At 40.4% G+C, this 20,759-nt stretch overlaps 4 protein-coding genes across 8 annotated transcripts; 2 read left to right on the forward strand and 2 right to left on the reverse strand.

Moving 5' to 3' along the window:
* Nucleotides 1–18: 18 nt before the first annotated feature.
* Nucleotides 19–3,414, reverse strand: ccdc189 (coiled-coil domain containing 189). 5 transcript variants are annotated; one of them, XM_035612696.2, is made up of 10 exons: nucleotides 3,308–3,414; nucleotides 1,817–1,891; nucleotides 1,679–1,713; nucleotides 1,514–1,579; nucleotides 1,196–1,359; nucleotides 1,036–1,106; nucleotides 811–927; nucleotides 660–723; nucleotides 319–399; nucleotides 19–208 (listed from the first exon to the last, which is right to left on the reverse strand). In XM_035612696.2, exons 2-10 carry the CDS (start codon nucleotides 1,832–1,834, stop codon nucleotides 54–56), a joined length of 771 nt encoding a protein of 256 aa, XP_035468589.1. In that variant the 5' UTR covers nucleotides 1,835–1,891; nucleotides 3,308–3,414; the 3' UTR covers nucleotides 19–53. The 5 variants fall into 5 exon arrangements, with proteins under 5 accessions (XP_035468589.1, XP_035468588.1, XP_035468590.1 ...); XM_035612695.2 differs by lacking the exon at nucleotides 3,308–3,414 and adding an exon at nucleotides 3,136–3,287; XM_035612697.2 differs by lacking the exon at nucleotides 3,308–3,414 and having other exon boundaries at nucleotides 319–396; nucleotides 1,817–2,564.
* Nucleotides 3,415–4,173: 759 nt separating this feature from the next.
* si:dkey-220f10.4 (tubby protein homolog) lies at nucleotides 4,174–8,447 on the forward strand. The gene is made up of 12 exons (XM_035612688.2): nucleotides 4,174–4,406; nucleotides 5,281–5,440; nucleotides 5,574–5,801; nucleotides 5,960–6,085; nucleotides 6,220–6,378; nucleotides 6,467–6,627; nucleotides 6,730–6,891; nucleotides 7,030–7,142; nucleotides 7,400–7,514; nucleotides 7,602–7,700; nucleotides 7,786–7,957; nucleotides 8,073–8,447. The coding sequence occupies exons 1-12, from the start codon at nucleotides 4,365–4,367 to the stop codon at nucleotides 8,204–8,206; spliced, it is 1,671 nt and encodes a 556-aa protein (XP_035468581.2). The 5' UTR covers nucleotides 4,174–4,364; the 3' UTR covers nucleotides 8,207–8,447.
* Nucleotides 8,448–10,316: 1,869 nt separating this feature from the next.
* Nucleotides 10,317–14,300, forward strand: LOC118287024 (interleukin-21 receptor). The gene is made up of 8 exons (XM_035611736.2): nucleotides 10,317–10,464; nucleotides 11,588–11,717; nucleotides 11,808–12,010; nucleotides 12,137–12,288; nucleotides 12,742–12,919; nucleotides 13,108–13,213; nucleotides 13,306–13,384; nucleotides 13,458–14,300. The coding sequence occupies exons 1-8, from the start codon at nucleotides 10,365–10,367 to the stop codon at nucleotides 13,920–13,922; spliced, it is 1,413 nt and encodes a 470-aa protein (XP_035467629.1). The 5' UTR covers nucleotides 10,317–10,364; the 3' UTR covers nucleotides 13,923–14,300.
* ube2ib (ubiquitin-conjugating enzyme E2Ib) lies at nucleotides 14,298–20,456 on the reverse strand. The gene is made up of 7 exons (XM_035611752.1): nucleotides 20,299–20,456; nucleotides 18,644–18,722; nucleotides 18,430–18,513; nucleotides 17,985–18,057; nucleotides 17,331–17,440; nucleotides 16,832–16,911; nucleotides 14,298–15,085 (listed from the first exon to the last, which is right to left on the reverse strand). Exons 2-7 carry the CDS (start codon nucleotides 18,707–18,709, stop codon nucleotides 15,022–15,024), a joined length of 477 nt encoding a protein of 158 aa, XP_035467645.1. The 5' UTR covers nucleotides 18,710–18,722; nucleotides 20,299–20,456; the 3' UTR covers nucleotides 14,298–15,021.
* Between the last annotated feature and the right edge of the window lie 303 nt (nucleotides 20,457–20,759).

The raw sequence follows: 20,759 nt of genomic DNA on the forward strand, positions 1-20,759 counted from the left end.
CTGTTTCAATAGAAAAGATAAAGGAGGCTTTCATCGTTTATTAACATCATCCATTATTTTTTATCTTTGAGGTTGGTTTGTGGAGAATTCAATGAGCTGTTGTGCTGATCTGCAATTTCTTTCATTCTCTCATCGAGTTGTCCAGACAAATGCATCATCTGCTCTGTGACTCCCTTCTCTATCAGCGCCTTCAGATCTGCTGTGGGACCTGGAAGTGAGGAGAGAAAAAGCAGTTGCAAAACACAGCTTGAGCTGCATTTGATCATAAAAAGTTATTGCTGCACAGTTACTCAGTCATTTTATGATTTGCAATCCTACCCAGTGCGCTTTCCTCTCGGTCTATGATGGATGTGTGCTCATGTGTTTCAGGAAATTCATCGTTCTGCTGTGCAGTTTCTTCTGCATCACATTTTCAACAAAAAAAAAGTGCTTAAAATCTGGTCAGGAGACCTCGAAAATGTCAAGAATATTCTGTACCCTGTGTAAAACAACATGCAACTGAACAAACACACCAAGTGCAAAGTAACGTGTAGTCAAAAGCTGACCAAATTATTAAATCTGAGGTATGCTTTACAACGTCAACATTATTTTTAAATTATGAAATGAAAGGTTTACTTGCCACCTTAGAACTTTTGTGCTTCAATAAGTCTAATCATTACCTGGGGCAGAAGAATCCTCGTGGTCTGGGATCCGAGAGTAAGTCAATGTCAAATCAAGTTTAACCTGTTAAAAAATGTCATAATAAACTTGATCCCACTTTAAAAACAAAGGAGCATAGCAGTGTAGAAAAACAAATGTTTGTACTCTCACCTGTGGAGTGAATATATATTTATAGAGTTTGTAGTGTCTCATATAGCTGTTATGGATATACTTAAAGATACAGTTGGCCTCCTCAGAGTTGAAGAGGTCGATACTAAAGGGAGGTCGCTGTAGTGTGCAAAGACAGAGACATGAAGTCACTTGACAATGACGGAGATGTATAGCTGTTAAAATAATAAGTGCTAGTGGAAAAGATTTTTTTTTAAATTTACGCACCCTGACAGAGTGACAGAGGATAAGCTCCTTGCAGTATTCAAAACACTGTTCTATGTTGTCGAGTGGTGTTTCTGCAACATAAATACAGACAACAGTGTATATGTATTTTGTCTTGTTATCTAAATACTGAATTGATTATGGACTTGATATATCTATATACCTATGTTAGCCTCATGGATGGACTTGACGATGGACAGCAGAGCAGAGGTTTGTTCCTTTTTGAAGCTCCTCTCTCTGCAAAAGAGCACAGTCTGCACGTACAACTCCAGCAGAACTCCCCTCTTTGGTTCAGCGAGGTCAACTCCAAACACACTGCATAAAACACTGAGAGGGAGAACAACAAGTGTGTTAGGTGTGTGTGTGTGTGTGTGTGCGTGCGTGTGTGTGTGTGTGTGTGTGTGTGTGTGTGTGTGTGTGCGTGTGTGTGTGTGTGTGTGTGTGTGTGTGTGTTTTCATGGTCCTTGACAGGGGCAGAAACCTCTCCAGATCTGTAATTGACTGCTTGTTGTCGATCTCCTCCATGTTGTGATAGCTCACATCTGTCCTGAAAACACCCAGGGATATGGATTCAGGGTTTGACACTCTTGTCATGGAAGAGGTATACAAAGTAGAGCAAGCAAAATGAACATCGTCTGCATCTCACCATAGCATCATTTTAGCGTTGGGGACCCGTGGTACCTTGAGAATAAATAACAAAGCTTGCTTTATTTGCAAAACATTATAATGCAATTATTTAGAAAATAGTTGCATCCATCAAATGATTAATACATATAATGTTTACCTTTATTATCGTGTCCATTTTAATTTCTGTAGCAGAAATTACGTATCAAAGTGACCAAACTGCACAAGTTGACGCCTGAAAGAAAAAAAAAAACAGAAGTTGCTAGTGTTTCTGTTCATTAATTTCTGTCACGACAGACCGAGTAGTGGAGCGGAGGGTACGACCCGCCTCACTCTGTCTCTGATTGGCTAGTACTCGTTGCCTTTGATGTGAAGTTGGTTGGACGAGGAGTGGTGATTGGTTAGAGTTGGGATACGAATATCAGAGTCCGCCAATCAAAGGCAGAGTAGGTCGGGCTATGCCTTCGTTTGACTTCTTGGGGGAAAGAAAAAAAAGTCGCCTGAGTTCAGCTGCCGCTCCGCCCCCCACGACACCCCCCTCCCAGAGAGGACTCCGACGGGGACAGGGATGCTGCCTCCTCGACTACAACCACAACAACAACAACAGTGAACACTTAATGACAGCAGCACGTCGACGACAACAACGGGTTACCCTAATGCACGTAAATGACAATACTCTGGTCACGTGATTAGCATCTAGTCAGTCTCATGCCAATTAGAGTCATTGGCGATTACAATTGTGGATGATAGTAAAACTAAATATGAGACCTGTAGATGCACAGTGCCACTATTCAATGTGTATTTCTTGTTATGACATTCGCAGTAGTGAGATGGCTCCATAATAGTTTTTAAAAAATGCTGTGTGGTTATGAAAAATAAACTTAACAGACTGATACACCACGTTTGCCTCATCTTGAATACGTTTCATAGACCCATGCATTAGGCCTGTGTAGGACCAGTAACATTTGCAAAAGTGCACATGATTTGCAACACTATCTATTGCAAATCAGCTGTTTCAAGTGACCGTTTACAAAAATTTACCACTGGCCCATTGACTACTTGCAAGATCCGAAAACAGTTGTCCAGTTTTCACGTGTGGATGATGGACTAAGGAACAGCTGACTGAAAATGCATAATCATGCAGTTGTCTCAGCCTGTACTCGGTGGGCCTGCATTGATGCAATATCTGCATCAGAAATTAATTTCTTTATACCTGGCCCATTTTGGGTGAACTAAAAATGCTTCCAGGTCACTGTTTTAAATATCCACTTAAAAAAACCCCGGCATAAGTTAAGAGTACCCACTTATCCAGGCACCACCACACCGCTGGATAACACACACACACACACACACACACACACACACACAATCGGCTTGTGAAAATATACTCTCTACTTGATAGCGACAAAGGGACCAATCATCCTTCTCTGTCAATGTCAAAGTATGTCAAAGTATTTGTATACAAAAACTTGCACTGACCGATACAGTCTTCGATAAGGCTGGATCACTTCCTGGTTGGCTACGTCGTATCCTAGCAACACCATCACATAGTGAGTCCGAGCGACGCCTCGGACTCACTACACGAGTTTCAAAGGCGTGGACCCGTTCATACTATACATACTATTACATACTATTACATACTTTTACATACTATAATCGTGAGGCTTTCAGTCTCTTGTAAACTCCATCAGTCGTTTGTCCGTGGTCAAACCCGCAGAGCGCCGCGGCGAGCTGACATGCGGAGTTAGTGATATCCGGTTTCCAAGATAAAATGTTAACACAGAGCGTATATACCGGTAAATGAGAAGAAAATATAGATACAAAAAATAATAATAATTCTACTGCACGGAAGGTTCCCAAGAGCACATTGACCTCTGTAACTCTTAAAATGAAGAAGTTTGGAACAACCAGACTTTTATTTCAATTCATTTTTTATTTTGTTTTACGCTCATTTTAGCATTAGGGCTGTACCATAACAAAATGTGTGAAAAAATGGTGTCTGGAGGTCTGAATTCTTTCCACATGCACTGCACATGTTTAGCTATTATTGAAGATGGGATTTGATGTGATAAAAGAAACGTCCCTGACATATATAGAAATGCATATGTCAAACAAAATGAATGAATTTGAAATACGAAATGATTAAATGTGATTAAAGAGCTATTTTCTTTAATATCAGCATTTAGCCCCTACAGACCAGTTCCACTTCAGAGTGATAGACTGGGAAGCTTTGGGGATACAGTATTTGTGGTGGTGGTGGCTGCTGCTGCGATGTTTGACTGTTTACGTCTGGGTAATGCAGATTTCTGACTTTTGGAAATGAAGTGACAAGAGCAATGCACCGCCTTCTTGCTTTTCTCACATTTCATGTGAAACATATACGGGCCCTTAGCCTCTCCACAATAAGGCAACATTGGAAGGTTGCCTTGCCCTGGAGACTGCTTGTCCACTCCCTGAGCTGTTCAGTGCAGTTTAAGAACATTATCCCCTTTTAATCCACTTTGCCTTCTGCTACATGCAGGTGGGCAGACTGTCAGATGGAGCAGTGTGGCACAATTGAACGCGCACTTACATTTTAATGGCTTCTCTCTGATCATCTTTCTATCACCGAGGTTTGAGGTTGGATATCATCTGTTGCTTTTTATTTTAATTTTACATATCTTTTATTGTCTACTGATAACTCTGATTAGCAGAGTCTTTGCTCAGAAATGGAGGAGCCCGATATACGACAACAGAAGCTGGACAACCAGGTAAAGAAACAAGGGTTATCTCATGTAGTTTACACAAAATAACCTGGATATGTTTTTGTTTATTTCAAACTGGTGCAATAATTATAATGCACTAAATGGCTGTCAATGTTACTTTAAGATAATATATTGGCTGTTTCTTTATCAAAAACAATTATTTGAGTTAGATGTAATTATCGTAGTCCATGTCGTCATTAGAGAAAAGGTTTGAGCTTATTCCTTTTTTAAATAAGGGGTTAAAATTGAGGCAGAGCTTCACCAAAAAAAAAAAAACCTTTCTTGAGTCCCATCAAGTCATGTTGTGTCAAAAGCACCTGCGGTGTAGAGCTACTGTCCATACTCCACAGTATGTGAGCTACTGGCTTATATCCTTTGGAGTGCTATATAATACTTTACGCCAGAAAGCAGATAATCACTATTGCCAGTGGTAGCTGTGGTAACCTAATGTTACTCCTCATCTTAAATTAATATTACTACTAATGATAGTATTAGTTATCAGTAGCAATGATGTATGAGTCCCTGTATTTTAAGGCTAGCATCTTTTATCAGTTGTGAGTAGTTAAAAATAGCAATTTAATATTTTATCCAAATAATCCCAGATAATATCCATCCACCGAATCATTAAAAAAGCAGCAGTAACTTTTATATATACTATACTACTACGACTATATACCTGACCAGTGACCAACAACACTGTAAACAAGTAGGAGGGGGAAAAAATGCACTGAAAGGGGAAAGACCACATACTGAAAGTTAAAGTTTGTTGACAGGAGAAGACAATGTAGTGCTGAATATAAGAACATACGATGATCACTATTTTCTTGTGTGGAGGCAAAGTTGACAGTTTGAATGACATCTAATATTCATTCTACCACAGCGAACCCTTTTGATCAAAAAGCAGCAAAAGAAGAGGGCTGATTCTCAAATGGTGACCGCCAATTGGGATACTCGTCAAAAGAACAGGAAGCACAAAGCTGCCCGGTCGGATGAAACTCCTCTGTTGATCAGCCAGTCCCTGAGTAGCACTTCCCTGAGTGGTTAGTATTAGAATAATTTATTATTTTACGTAGCAGAAGGGCTGCTGACATTTAATAGGAAATCTTCTGTTCAGTTATTTTCACTTTCTTCAATAATATTAAAATATTTTTTCTTTGTAATTTTATCCTGGAGATCAAGTTGAGCACGCACATGATAACCCACTGGATGAGATCACATTGGGTGAATGCAATATGACAGCAAGTGAGACGTTAGAGGAAAGGCCTTCAGAGGAGCCGGCTACTCCCAAAAAAGATTTGAACTTGGAAGTCGACAACGAGCCTGAGGTGAAGTGTGACGTGAATAATGATTCCCCGTCGGAGGGAAAAAAGACAAAGAAGAAAGATGTGAAAAAGGATAAAGGTATACATAAGACAGGTACTAGTAACTTTTGGGCCGTACATGGTCTGTAAAATCTGTGTGAGTGTGTGCATGTTCTGTTTTTTTCATGCACACAAATGTAAAAGTAGTTGCCACATTGCTTTGCATAATCATTATCATTCGTCGCTGCTTTTTTTTAGAGGTGGATCAGAACAAGGAAAAGGACAAAGACACGGAGAAAAAGGAGAAAAAAACTAAGACGAAGGACAAAGTAAAAGAATCTGAAGACACACAGAAGACAAACAAGACAACCAAACAATCAAAAAGTAAAATCAGTGTTTGGGAACTGATCATTTAGCCATCAGCAATCTATCTATAGTGTCTATTTTTCAAAGAGGTAAAAATATTTTACCTGATTCACAGTGCTCTACATTAACATCTAACATTCCCTATTTTGCAGAGATGCATTTACAGGAGGCCGCAACTCAGGAGACCGAGTCAGTGATGGACGTGGCAAGTCCAAAGAAGAATAAATGCGATGAAAGTAAGAATGAAGAGGAGGACAGGTCCCAGAGGCCTGTCCCTCAGTCACCTAAGAGGAAAAAACAACTCGACACATGTGAGTGATCATCTGGCTCCATGCTTTTTATGATCAACAGTGCTGTAATCGTAGTAATAAAAAAACAACGCATGTTTTGTCTCCACAGCCAGGTGCCAAATAAGTGAGGAGGGCAAAGACGAGGAAGTCCGGGAAAAGGAGAAAAAGAGAAAAAAGAGAAAAGAAGCAGAGAAGACTACGCCTAGTCTAGCTTCGCTTAATTCCAACTACAGGGAGAGTTCATCTTCAGACAGTGAATCCAATGAAAGAGTGAGACGTTATTTGGAGAAAAAAACAACTTAATTATTGTATTGCAATGTGTAGAAAGCAAACTGTTGTAAAGCAAACTACATGTGTATTCCCCCATTTCAGCCAACTTCCCCAATGTCAGTGGAGGACCTCGAGAAGTTCGCGTTGCGTCCCGCTCCCAGAGATGTAACGATCCAGTGCAGGGTCACCAGGGACAGGAGAGGTATGGAGAAGGGCATTTACCCGACTTACTACCTCCACATGGAGAAGGAAGACGGACAGAGGGTGAGTACACCGCCGAATCATTTTGCGTGTGGATTTGAGCTCTGACAATGCGATCCATCCTCTCATGAGCTGTCATTTCTCCATCAAACTGCTCCTCTCCATTGTCTGCACTTTGCTTTTCACCGTGCCACCACCAAGGTGTTTCTAATGGCAGGCAGAAAAAGAAAGAAGTGTAAAACATCCAACTACCTCATCTCCACTGACCCGACAAATCTATCCAGAGACACAAACTGCTACATAGGAAAACTAAGGTATAACCTTTTTAATTTCAGAAAATTTAATTTGTGATGCTGATTTTTTTCTGGTGTAATCTACAAATTCCATTGAGGGAACAACTAGCTTCAAGTAAACTAAAACTGTAAGCATACAGTATGTTCTGCATTTTAGGGATTCATTCATTGATTTAAAGAGTTCATAATTTTACATGGAAGTAAATACACCCCAACGTTTTATTCTTAATTTTTCTATTATCTTCTTACAAGAACTTATAAGAGCAATCTGTCTACAGGTCCAATGTTCTTGGCACAAAGTTTACAGTCTATGATGGAGGAGAAAACCCAGAGAAAAAGCCCTTCATCAAAGAGAGTGAATCAGTACGGCAAGAGCTTGCAGCCATTTGCTACGTGAGTCAAAATATCCCATATGTACATCCTAAAATACATCATGTACAAAATAATGTGATCTGAAAAACACAGTTCATCACGTTCCAGGAGACGAATGTGCTGGGTTTCAAGGGTCCAAGGAAAATGACAGTGATCATCCCCGGGATGCTGGAGAATGATGAAAGAGTTTCCATCTGCCCAAAAAATGTATGAGGGGGAAGAAAAAAAAAATACAATGATGTGGGGTAAGATTAAAATATTTCAGATAAACTGAAATGTAATTTCCCTTCAGGATCTTGAAACTCTTCTGGTGCGCAATGCAAATGGCAACAAAGACAAATTGGTCACGCTGGTGAACAAGTCCCCGAGCTGGAAGGAAGAGACTCAGTCTTACGTGCTCAACTTCCACGGGCGTGTCACCCAGGCCTCAGTCAAAAACTTCCAGATCATCCACCCTGACAACGGTAAGATGTGACTGTCGACTGACATCTCTCTTATTCCCTAATCGACCAACCATAAAGATAAATGGCTGTCTTCATTGTCCACCTCCCTCCTATGCCCCCTTACTGTCTTTCCCAGAGGATTACATAGTGATGCAGTTTGGCCGTGTAGCAGAAGACGTCTTCTCCATGGATTACAGTTTCCCAATGTCTGCCCTGCAAGCTTTTGCCATCACCCTGTCATCCTTCGATGGCAAACTGGCCTGTGAGTGACCGTGCCGGTGTGCCTCAAGTGCTTAACTAGATCTCTAATCTAGACTTAGAGGTCAAATTAAAACAATGTACCCATAATGTTTTGTATCCTGGTGCATTATGACCACTTGTATAAAATTCCACAGACTTAGATTTCAGCGGAGACCATTATTATTTTGCCACTTAGTCTTTTTTTTAAATTGTGTAAAGGACTCATGCAATAAAATACTGAGAAGAAAACTGTGTAAACACTACCAGTGAAATATTAAATTATAATAATACCTGTTTTGTCTACGATTTTAATTGAATTGCCAACAGAAAGGTGGCACTGTACTGCATGTTCCTCTGCTCAACGTACTGCATTTTAATTTAATAATGTTTTGACAAAATTTATTTTTCTTTCAACATCATAATGTTATGTGGCAAAATCCTTTTTCCAAGCCACTTAAAAATACACATTCAAGCAGCTGCGATCCTCCCCTTAGATCTTCATCCATCAGATTACATGTCACTTCAAGCCAGAGATGATATATCTAGCTGTTTCCTATATTTTAAAGTACTTATCACACAGAAGGAAGCATGTCTTTATCACAATAACAAAAACAAAGATGCAGAGGAACCGCACGAAGTTGCAGATAGAGCCAGCTGGATCCAGGTGTCTGCTCTTGCATGCTATAAAGACTTGAAAATACTTTCATCTCACAAGAGCTTCATTGTACATCTCAAACGCATTTTCATTATAAGTTCCGACAGCATCACACAAGGGGTGTAAGTTTCGAGAGTCATAATAAAAATAGGCCTGATTTATGGTCTGTGGTAAATACTATAGATGACAAGTGCATAGATATTTTTTGATTGCATACACTAAACTCAAACTGAAACCTCTTTTAATCACATTGAAAGGACTATCTGAATGTTAATATGTTGAGTTAACTGGTTTCCTGTTCAAGATCTCTTGAAGTTTAATTAAGTTTGTATTTTTTTAACATTTAACTGCAATTCGTGGTACGCCTGAACAAAACTAAACTGGCACAGTGTCAGCTTTCTGACAACAACTTCCCCTTCTTTATCTATTGCTAAAATACTTTATGCAATAAGCAAGTACAATCCAACACAGTGAGGCACAGTCTTCTAGTGTGCAAGTCAGTGGCTTTACGTACTCTTAATCAACAAAATCACAAACCTCAGAGGAAGGCCTGGACTTCACCTTCAACTCTTATCTTTCTACAGACTCCCTGTAACATACAACCAACGAACATGGCCTCCTGTTGGTACACACCACGTTGCACAACTCTCTCGTATGTTGCATAGTAAATATTATATTCTAGTTTCTCTGGTTAGAATCACGAATATGTTCTGTCCTACATATTTCTGACATCAAAATCACTCAATTCATCAGAGAGGCATGTAGGCATCTAAGTGCTTACTTACTGAAAGTAAGTTCATTTAAATAAACAGACACAAATACTAAGCTGGAGAACATTCACTGCAGGGATTTGTCTGTGTAAGTCACTCTGGTTTGTTATTTAGTTTATAATTCAATATTTAGGACATCTCAGTGTCTATGTATTTCAAATGACGTTTAGCAGACATTACTACTCTACGGATTTATTTTAGTTGAGTTTTTATAGACGACGTACAGCACGAGAGCAGTTTGTTTGAAGAGCTTGAGAAAGAAGTTTACATGATAATCTTTGCTTGACCTTTGAATAGGAGTACTTTTTGTGTCTAACCAGCTCGTCGACTGATCAAAATGAATGTCTGCCCGTCTTGTGCCTGTTCTGGTCGATTACCATGAATGAAATAATCTCTAGATGCACCCCAGTTCTATCATAAAGTATCTCAGCAGAAGGGTAAAACATCTACAGACATTTCAGATTATTATTATTATTTGTGAACAGTGTCTAATGCTGCTTAACCACTTTGTGTAAAATGACACACCAAACCCAGGGCTCAGCATGAGAGAGTGCGGTTATGCTGTGAGGCTCGGGACTTGAAATACTGCAGCCTTACCCCAACTGCTCTCTCAAAAAAAGCACATCCTCTCCTACCACCAAGATGTGAGTGATAGCTATCACTGTTTGAAAAAAAAACCCTCCCTGTCTCAGTCTTCATTAAAGACAGTTTGTCACGAGAGCTTCAAAACAGTATGACAAACAGAGGCGGCTGAGCTGATGCCATGGATCGGAGCTCCACACCGAGGCTGAAGCTGTTGCAGCTGACTGTGCTTCTGCTCATGTCGGCCAACATCCTCTGTCTACATGGGAATCCTGTCGCAGGTTATGTCTCTTCCAATTCTTTTGAAATAGAAATGTCTCCTAAGCTGAGTCTGTTTGGAAAGGACCTCAGCTAGGGACTACTTGACCTTTGACCCTCTGTGACGGGTTGACATGCCTTATTGTGGGGAAAGTCCAACTTTGCATGTCCGTATAACAGCATTTATTACTCTTGAATTCATGGCGTATTTAAAACAGTCTATTATTTAAGGTTTTTCATTTTATAACGAACCAACAGTTTAACTCCTCAGCAATGGATCTTGGACTGGATGGTACAAAGTCAACTGCTAAGAGCAAAGTCAAAAAGTCCATGAAAGAGAGCCTTCTTGGTCAATAAAGACATACTGTATAAAAACAAATATATATAATATATGAACAAAAAGGATAGTCATGACGTACCAAATATTGTAGCCCTATTAGCATCAGTGAGTGGATGGGTGAGGGAGAAACAAACTGTAAAGCATTTTATAAGTGCCGTCCATCCATTTACATTGTTCACATTATCTTAAAAAAATACTCATATGCCAGTTTAAACAGTAAAAAAGTTATGGTTGTTGTAATCATTTCTCAAGTCCAGTACAGGTCCTCAAAAGGCAACAAAAAAACCCAATCCCTTTCTTCAGCAATGTGTCAAACTTCTACAGCACAAAATGAGGCTCCTTTGTTTAAAAAAAAAGTACTGTAAAGTTTATCTGAAGTAAATATGGGGCCCTCTTGATTTGTGGCTAGTAAGGACCGAAAAAACAACTATAGTGACCAGTAATACTTCAGGCTTTTGTAAGTAATGTTTATAAGTTTAATAAGCCACGAGGCCTTTAGTTGAAGGTGTTCTGAAATGATCAGTAGTGGTTATTGGAGTCCTTGAGAGAAAAAAACAAAAAATTCGATATTCACTAGCTAAAGGGATAATTAACTTAACATTAATTAACATGTGTTAAAATAATTTTAAAGTGTGTGCATTTTATTATCTTGTTAACGCCATAACAAATTATTTATCAACCATGAATAAAGTCAGTGTCATTTTGGGGGTTACAGTATGGTCATTAAGTGATACGTACCGGTATTAAATCCTTTTTTGACCCCTTCCCGTTCAAATAAAACACTGCATGCACATCTTTTTTCTTAGTGGACCACGATCTTCAGTGTGTGAACGATTACTTGTTCACCATCAACTGCACGATGAGCATCGCACCGTCAGAAAACACCTCAGGCAGCAGCAGCTCCTACTGGCTCACTTTCACACAAAAATGGACACAGTGAGACATTTTTTTTTACTGACACATTAATGATAGCTGTCCCTAAATGTGTGGTCTCTCCTTACTGATTCTCCTCTCCTCCTTGTGCAGAGACAAATTTATGTGTATGCTGACAAAAAAACGCAGTGGGCATCATTTCTGCTCTGTTAAAACATCTATCCCGATGACCAATGACGATTACGATAAGATCTTCACAGATCTAGATGCTTTTGGAATCTCACTCTGCCACAACGGACATGATGGAAATGAAACCTGCGAGGTGCTGGATGACCAATATACACCCGTGACAAACAGTGAGGGACAAATTGATTTTGGCATGTTCTCATAATCAGACACAGAACACATTCACGCGTGTCTACCTTTCAATAAAAAAAGTCTTCTGGTGTCTGATGTTTGTCTGTGACGTGTCCTCTCATCAGTTAAACCAAACGCACCGTGCTGCCTCACAGTTCGCCACAACTCAAGTCAATACCACTTCACCTGGAAAAGCACCTACGAGGAATTCAAAGACTACACCAGCCTGGTCGACAGCTTCAAGTATCAGCTTCATTACTTCAAAAGAGACAAAAAGGTACACTAAGAGAATAACACACACGTTTTGGGAAATAGTTCTGGTGTGTTGAAGGTCGGTTTGTGGCAGTTTAGGGTTAATAATTACTGGGGCACTTTGATTTTATCTATTGAACTTGATCTTGTATTCTGTCACTTGAACAACTACTTTGTTCTCACCACTGAGCCAAGAGGTTTGACCCAAACTGACGTCAATAATTTCACAGAATTCAGAGATACTAAAGTAGTGTTCTTCAAATTTGGGCTCTACCTATTATGTCAGGGGACTCAGACAAAACAACTCGACTTTGTGGGCAATCAGCTGCTCTGAGCTGCTTTTTCAGATAATAACCTACCATGGCGACTTCATCAGTGCCCATAGCTTTTCACAATGCAGACATTTAGACTTGTCAGTTGCAAGAAAAGCACAAATTGAACTAAGAACTTATATTTGCTCAACATCTTTTCCCTCCAGGTGATATCACATGACATTAACACTGACAGAACAAAGTTCTCTGTGGATGATCGGGCGTTTGTGCCAGACACGGTGTACGCTGCCAGAGTACGGTCCAGTCCTAATCTGGCTTTTTATAAAGGACAGTGGAGTGACTGGTCCTCTGAGGTCCACTGGAACACAGAGTCTTCCATGAGTGGTGAGTCCCTCCCAAAGAATACACAGCAAGTCTGAGTTATCCTCAGTGTATCTTCATCTTGGAAGGAACCCTGATGAATAAGCTGCATTTCCTATTTTGCGTTTCCAAGCTTGTATTATCAACTTTAGGATTTCTCTTCATGGACTTCAACCCACAGCTAATTTCTTCCACTCTGTTCTCCTGCACAGATCTCCCAACAAACACTTTGGCTCGTGAACTGGCTAAGAAGTTGTTCATCCCCTTGTGTGTGCTGGTGACACTCATCCTACTTATGTGTTTTGCTCCTGTTAAAAAGTATGTCCCTCTTACAGCTTTTGAATCGTTCTCAAATGATATAATAAAGTCATGTAATCAATATATTATCATTATATTGTTCACGCTTACAGATGGAGGCCTAGTTCCTTTATCCCATCTCCAGCTCCTTATTTCCACACCCTGTACAGTGACTGCCAGGGAGATTTCAAGGTAAATTATGCTTGTCATATTAAATGTTATAATTTATCTCATGAGAATGTCTCTCACACGACTGTAACCGTAGAGCTGGGTGATCACACCAAAAGACACAGCAAATGTAGTGGAAGCAGAGGCATCGCTCCAAATCGACTCCATGATTAAGTGTGAAGACGTCCCAGAGGAAGACTGTCAGCCTCCCTTTCACCACCAGTTGATGGAGGGCAGCACCTACAGCAACACATTCTGCCCAGTCAGTGATGCTTCGCTCTTGGGCATCCCTTATGCTGCGAGTACCATGGCTCCAGCATTTAGTCCAGGGAGTCCGACCCTCAGATCTCAGACGGGGAGCCCTGCTGAGGGTGACTCGGGGTGTTGGCTCTGCAGTGAAACAACCTCCCTGGAGACGGACTCTCCATGGTACTGTGATAAGTACTGCACCCTGAGCACCCTCACACAAACCAGTCCATTCACAGCAGAGCACCGTGGGAGCTTGTCAACAAAATCTTGCCTACGGGGGAAAATCAGAGGGGAGGCCATTGGGGAAGCATAAAGTGATGTTAGTATGTATCCACTGGAAAATTGAATAGTATGAAATTTAGCTTCAAATATTGTTGGGCCCAAAAGTTTCAACTACACTCATCTGGAGAGAGAAATGTAACGCTTCGTGACAACTGCTACAACTGCCTAAAGCTGCGGCTACTGTAAATGCTTAGCTTTCATTGATCACATTAGTGGCTTTATGACTGAGCATTCATATTTGTAAAATGTTTGTACAGTATCATGCATGTGAGAAAAGAAAGGAAAATTATATAATTGCATAGCCTTTGCCTGAAACAAATCATTCTCAAAATCATTGGGTTATTTTCCCTGGTAACTGAGAAGTTTGCCATTGTTGTGTATTTTGTGTAATAAAGAAAACGCAACAGTTTGTAGAAAGTTTTATTTACGCCAACACATACATGAACAAAGCACCATATAACCTTAAAGTCTGATACAGAAGTAAGCCTACCTGCCTCAGTCACTGTGGCCATTTTTATTTATTCCATAGCAAACACTCTGAATAACAAAAAGACAGCCAAGGCAGCAGATTCTATCATATTTTACAGCATGCTGAATAGAAAACTTGGGAAAGAGAATTAGACAGAGCCATCTAGAGACACTAGTGAGATACAACAGTATAAAAGTGCCATTCATTATACAGCAGTTGAAATACTGACAATGAAATAAGCTAATTTTACATTAATTTTATGGAAAATAAAAGGGGAAACCAAGGAACAGACCCTGTGAAAGAGCAAAATAAACAAAAAGACATTTTCTTCCTTGAACACTGATGACAGCCAGCCTGCATTGTGTTGATCAAGCTGGTACCGAGCTGTGTCCCTTGCACCACATAAGACAATTAATGTTTAAAAAGAAATAACCAGGGTGCTGAAGCACCCATCCCCTCCCAGCATTATGCACCAACCGGCAATTAAGAACAAAAAAAATGAAAGGTCAGAAGAGAGCGGATGGCACAGAATGTGTGGAGTTTAAATAGAAGTCTTTAAGCAAGTCCCGGTGTGAGAGGAGCACATTCATCGAGAGACTGAGAGGGGAGGTGATTCTTGTTAAACCCATTCCTTCTGCTGCAGCGGAGCAAGTCTTCGCCCTTACGAGGGGGAGAATTTTTTGGCTTGTGCTCGAACTCTTTTTTCATATTCTACTCTGTTTTGGCTGCAAAGGGGTAAAAAAGAAAAAGAAGAAGAATGATACGTTACCATGGTTTTTGATCCAGAATAAGAGGTATATTCATAAAATGAAGAAAATAACAAACAAAATCACAATGTAATCACATTTGAACAATTAAAAAAAAAAAACGGGAATCCTGTCTTACATTGCTTAAGCTGGACACATATTTAGACAGGTGTTTAACAGAAAAAGAAAATTTTAATATTTTATACACACAAGACAAAAAAAATATCATGCTCAGGGTTAGACAAAACCAATGGGTTAGAAAGGGTATAAATGTGAAGTATGTTTTAAGAGTTTAAAGGCGCCAACTCATTGATTACTAATCATCCTGGTCACTTTTACCAGTGTGTTCTCGTAGGGCAGTAGGATCCATTGCTAACACTTCTGGGTTAGCAATACAATGGCAATGGCAAGGAAGTCAAACAATTTTAAGTTCCAAACAAAAAATAAATTTGAGATCTTCAAGTTTAAGACAATCTAAGTTATGGTTGCATTTTTTTTGCCTATTGTGGCCTCTTTGGGGATTTTCTTGTGACCTCATAGATTTAAGTTTTGTCTCAAATCAGATCCTTCAGTCAGTACACTCATGTGCAGTATACTGTGTACACTAGACATGGGACAGTTTCTGGTTTCAAGGTAAACCACGGTATTAAAAAGTCACGGTTCTGTGACCACTAATATTTCCCGTCATACCGTCTCGAACAGTCTGCGCTGCCCGTTGTTGTACGATTGGCCTATCTGCAGTCGGAAAGGGAGCAGTGAGTATGGTGTGCGTGTTGGGTGTGGCCGAGAGAGAGCGGGGTCTGAACTTGTGTGCTGACGCTATCAGTCGGTTCTGTGCGTGCGCCGGAAAATTTCAGGTTTTTCGCTGCAGCCCTGGCTATGTAAATTGAAAGCACAAAAATGGGTGGACACCGCACAACACTGCTTGTGCAGTAAGCAATTTTGGAGAAAGCTTTTCTCTCTTTCTTGTTGTTGATGATTTTTACTGCTCTGACCAGGCCGATTGACAGAACCACGCCCTCCTCCACTCCACACGTTAACAGATATCCTTACTAAGGAACCAAAAAGTGCAGTGGAATCCTCCAGGTCGTGTAATGTGCAGAGGAACAACTCCCTCCAACACGAGCACCATCGAGTGTCAAACCATCACCATCAACAACACTTTCGACTGAGACTGCATTTATTTTCCGTCAATTGCAAAAAATGTGCTATAATTTATTTTACCTAGAGATTTTACAGTAGCATTTAAGATGTGCACGATATTTTGGCCTACGGTTATCATAGCGTTAAAATCTCATGCCCAGTATACTCAATGGTGTATTGTGTCAAGGCAGTGTAGTTTTGTCCAGAATCATACATGGTCGATATCTACCAAATGCTTTGCTCACTTAACGTGAATGTTTCACTGTGTATTTTTCTCTCCACTGTCAGCAAGTGCTTTCTCATTATGACATTTTTGGGGTTTCTCTCTATAATTGTAACATTGTGATGTCACACCCAGATGATGTAAAGTGCAATGAGATGATGCATGTTGTAATCTGATGCAATACAAAGAAAAAAGGAATTGAATTGTGTTTGTTCATTTTGTTTCTCCACAACAATTTTTTGTTTTGTTCTGTACACGAGATCAGTTGACTTGGCCCTTTTCAGACACCCTTCACTTGTGAATTTGTAAGCATCTTTACACCATGTTTGAAAAAAGGTAAGAGATTGACTGTCACTCACCAGTAGATTGTGTAAGCCTCTGCTTGGGCTGGATCCTGGATATTTGGCTCATTTAGGAGTTCCTGGATGCCTAATAAGATCTTACGGATAAATGACGCAAAAAGACAAATTGATTTTAAAACCAGCTACTCATCATCTTTTCATAGAAAATGCTCAGATTTTTTGGTCAAAAAAGTTCTCTGTCAGCTGAATGAAAACCATAAGTTGTTATGTGGGTCGGATCATATTACAGATTTCTGTCCACTAGGGTCAATTAAAATCGAAAACCATTATTAAAGAAGCTTCTATTTGTAAATATTTCAAGTTGAATATGCGTAAACGTAGCACACTGCTACATTCAGTCTTCCTCAAAGATTGAAATGACTATAACAAGATAAATGAAACCATCCACACAACTATAAACACCAAATTTGATTTTTCATCATTTCTAAAAAAAAGGTTATGTTGAATTGAGTGATATGCAAATTCCTAAGTTTTAGGTGTGCTTCAAAATCCAAACCTGCTTTATTGTGATGGCCGGTCTCCAGTCTTTGTCCTCCTCTAGAATCGATAGGCATACTGTGCCTGATGGATAGACATTTGGATGGAAAAGTGGAGGCTCAAATTTACCTGAAACAGAATAACAGAGCACTTATGTTACAGGGCCATTACAAATGATCTGTTGATCTTTGCAAATCAAGACTTAATAGTCTATAAAATGGCATACAAACCAGGCATACATTTTAATTCACAAATCAGATCATCTTATGAACAGCAATGGATTGATAAAATGACAAAGGCCCGTTACTATTATAAATATCAAGCACCCGAGAGTATAGTAGTGAGACTGTCCTTTGCTTTTTGATCAGCCTCCGCAGCGTTAAAGTCGTTAACAAGCATTTAAAACAAAAAATGTGACGTGTTTACTACTGCTGTGACAGGGACAACAAAGATTATCCAACCAATCACAGCCAAAGCATCAAGCAGGTCCAACACTGACCAGCTTCATTAGGAAATCTTGAATACAGGTTACTATTTGTTATTAAATCCATCTACTGTCTGAATTAGGTACATTTCAACAAGCATTTGGCAAAGCACAATAAAAAGTTATTAAAGTGTCAATCACAATGACGGTTGTGGTTACGGTGGTCAGAGGTCAGACACGGTAACTCACATTTTGGGGGTGAAGACGGATAGTCATCCTTGAACAACATGCGCAGTTTGAACAGGCCTCCTTCCCACGGAGTCTGAGGAGACATACAATCACTAGATCAACTTCTTAACAGAAGGTCATATTCACATGTTTCCACTATTAATGACACTTAAAAATCATTATTGCCAGTTGAATTTTAAAAACAGGCCAACTGTTCAGACTGTTCCTTTCAATGAAATGTTTTCACACCTCTTCTGCTTTTCGAAAATAAGGCTCAGAAGTCTAATAACTGCCTATGCTGCTAAAACAGAAAGACCTACCTCTACAGATGTTATTGTTTGGTAATAAAAACCATACATGCTTTTCTTCTCTGCTACAGAAATTTCAAGCTCATCACGTTCCATTTAACAGTGGCTGCTCTGTAAAACAAAGACGTTCCGAGTGCAAACAGATTAAAAAACTTTACCCCCTTCTTGCCGGGAATAGCACATTCCCAATTCATGAGATTCATGGTTCCATCTGGATTTTTCGTTGGTACAGCAACAAATCCCTGAAAAATTAAATAGAAGAGTGCAAACAGTTAGGATGTTAATGATTATTGGACGGCTGGACATAATGAAAGCTCAAAACGACTCCTACAGAGAAGCCGGAAACGGTGTTTCCTCTAGTACACTACTTACAAAAGGATGGTCCTTCCGCCATGCCTTGCGCTCCTGGGCAAGCCGGCTCAATGCAATGCCTGACATGGTTTGCGGACTCCTGTAATGAAAGAGAATGCCAGGTAAATTACTGCTCAATTAAAGTAATTTTTAACGCAAAATAAATCTAAACATTTGCAGGTCGCAGCTTCTATAATGTACGGATTTTGGACTGTTGATATAAGGAAATTATTAAAAAATAACAGGTTTTAGGATGGTCATTTTCTTCAATTTCTAATGCATTACAAAAAATCTGGCAGTTTGTGATGATAAACATACGTTGGTACAATTATTATTAGTATGGACAAACATGATTTTGCCTCAGGTCGGCCAGTTTAGATTTGTGCAGAGGTTCCCAGACATAAGAGGTTTGGCTATTCCCACGATGATTCTACGACTCCTGCGATGCGAATGCAATCGCCAACAGTGAAAAGTAAGCTCCCTATGTTCTGCAAACTCATCTGCCGTAGAAAGATTGAGAAGTTGAAAAACTGTAGTGAGCACCATATAACAAAACACACAGGCAAGGACTTCCTCTGCACTCCTCTATGAGAGCCACATTCACCCGTTGTGGGACGAATAGAGGACGATCTCATCTTATCCATACTCCTTGTGTATATGAAAGTGTGGTAATCAGTGAAATCACTAGAGTCCAGTATGACTTGACCTCTAAGTTGTGCATCGTGACAGATTGTTGAACTGTCCTGACTCTTACTAACCTGTCCTGCAGTGACAGTGGACGACTTCGGCGCTTATCAGGGGACTTTAAAAAGTCGCGTCATCCACTGGAATTTCTAATGATCGACAGAGTAGCGACGCTAACGACGGAGATAAAGCAACAACACGCTCCTAGCAACACCTAGGAACTACCCACGTAGTGACCAACTTTACGACAGCATCTGTTTGGTCGCCAGCGGAGTTGTACCATTCCCTGTGTTGTGCGCAAAATTCAAAACGTACTGCTGGACGGCATTCATCAGCAGAACGGGTAGTAGGACTTCACGCATGGTTTAAATTGACATATGTGGACCTGTGGGGGGGCTAGTGAAGTTAGCAGGAGGTGATGCATGTCCACAGAAAGCCGCTCTCTTCTCTTTACGCGCCCACTGTTTCAAAAGTAAAAGGGGCCCGGGAAACGACATCATGAACACCTCGTTCGTTTCGTGCTCGCGGAGCCTCAGTGGGAACTCGCTGTCAACGCACACGTCCACAAACGTTGTGCCAGAGCCATTTGTTTCGCACGCTAGCCGGTTAGCCGGGCGAGCTAACTCATGTGCGCCAGAATCGCGCTACATCCCAACAGGCGCTGGCGCTGTTAGCGTCCGACACGGCCCGATGCAGCACAAAAATGCGCAATTGCACTTGATTTGAACACAATTTTGGACGCGAAAGGGCGATTGTTGCTCTTCTTCTGACGCCGAATAGTGTCTCCTCTGAGACAGCGAACCGAGCTATGAAACATTGTAAAGGAACAAACCGTATCATGACCCATTAAAGAATAGAGACAAAGAACACCAGAGCTAAAAGGCGCACATTTGTGCATTACCAAACTAGCAAAAATGGCGCAAACTGAAGCGGGTAAAATACCATAATACACGACAAAACCAACACGCTCCGTTATTGAGAGGCTCTCCTACCTTTCAGTATGGCTGCACTTGCTCTGGTAATTAAGCGAAATGAATTAATCGTGCTCGAATCCAGTTAAACCTTGTAAAGTTTCCCTCCTGAAAACCACCCGCTCCGACTAGAGCCAGACACAGAAACAACGAAGCGAAATAGTCATCTGACGTTTACTTCCGTCTTTGTTTAAATACCCTGAGGAAGATCAGACTGCACGTCGATCGTTTATTTTTTTCGTTCTCTGAGTGTATCTCTGTAGCTGCCAAGGATGCAAACGAAATATTTCATCTGATGTGACGTTTATCTGCCTCCGTGTCATTAGAACAGCATAGCTTCTGCCAGCAGCGCTCAGTTCGTTTAAAGCACCTTAAACTGTTGATGAATCCTGGCTTTGCGGCCGTTGTTCCTTACGCATGCGCTCTGGGGCTTACTAAATTACCTGTTAAGAAAATAAAACAAGCAAGCCACATTTTCGAGT

This window comes from Scophthalmus maximus, chromosome 16, assembly GCF_022379125.1.
Source record: "Scophthalmus maximus strain ysfricsl-2021 chromosome 16, ASM2237912v1, whole genome shotgun sequence".
NCBI lineage: Eukaryota > Metazoa > Chordata > Actinopteri > Pleuronectiformes > Scophthalmidae > Scophthalmus > Scophthalmus maximus.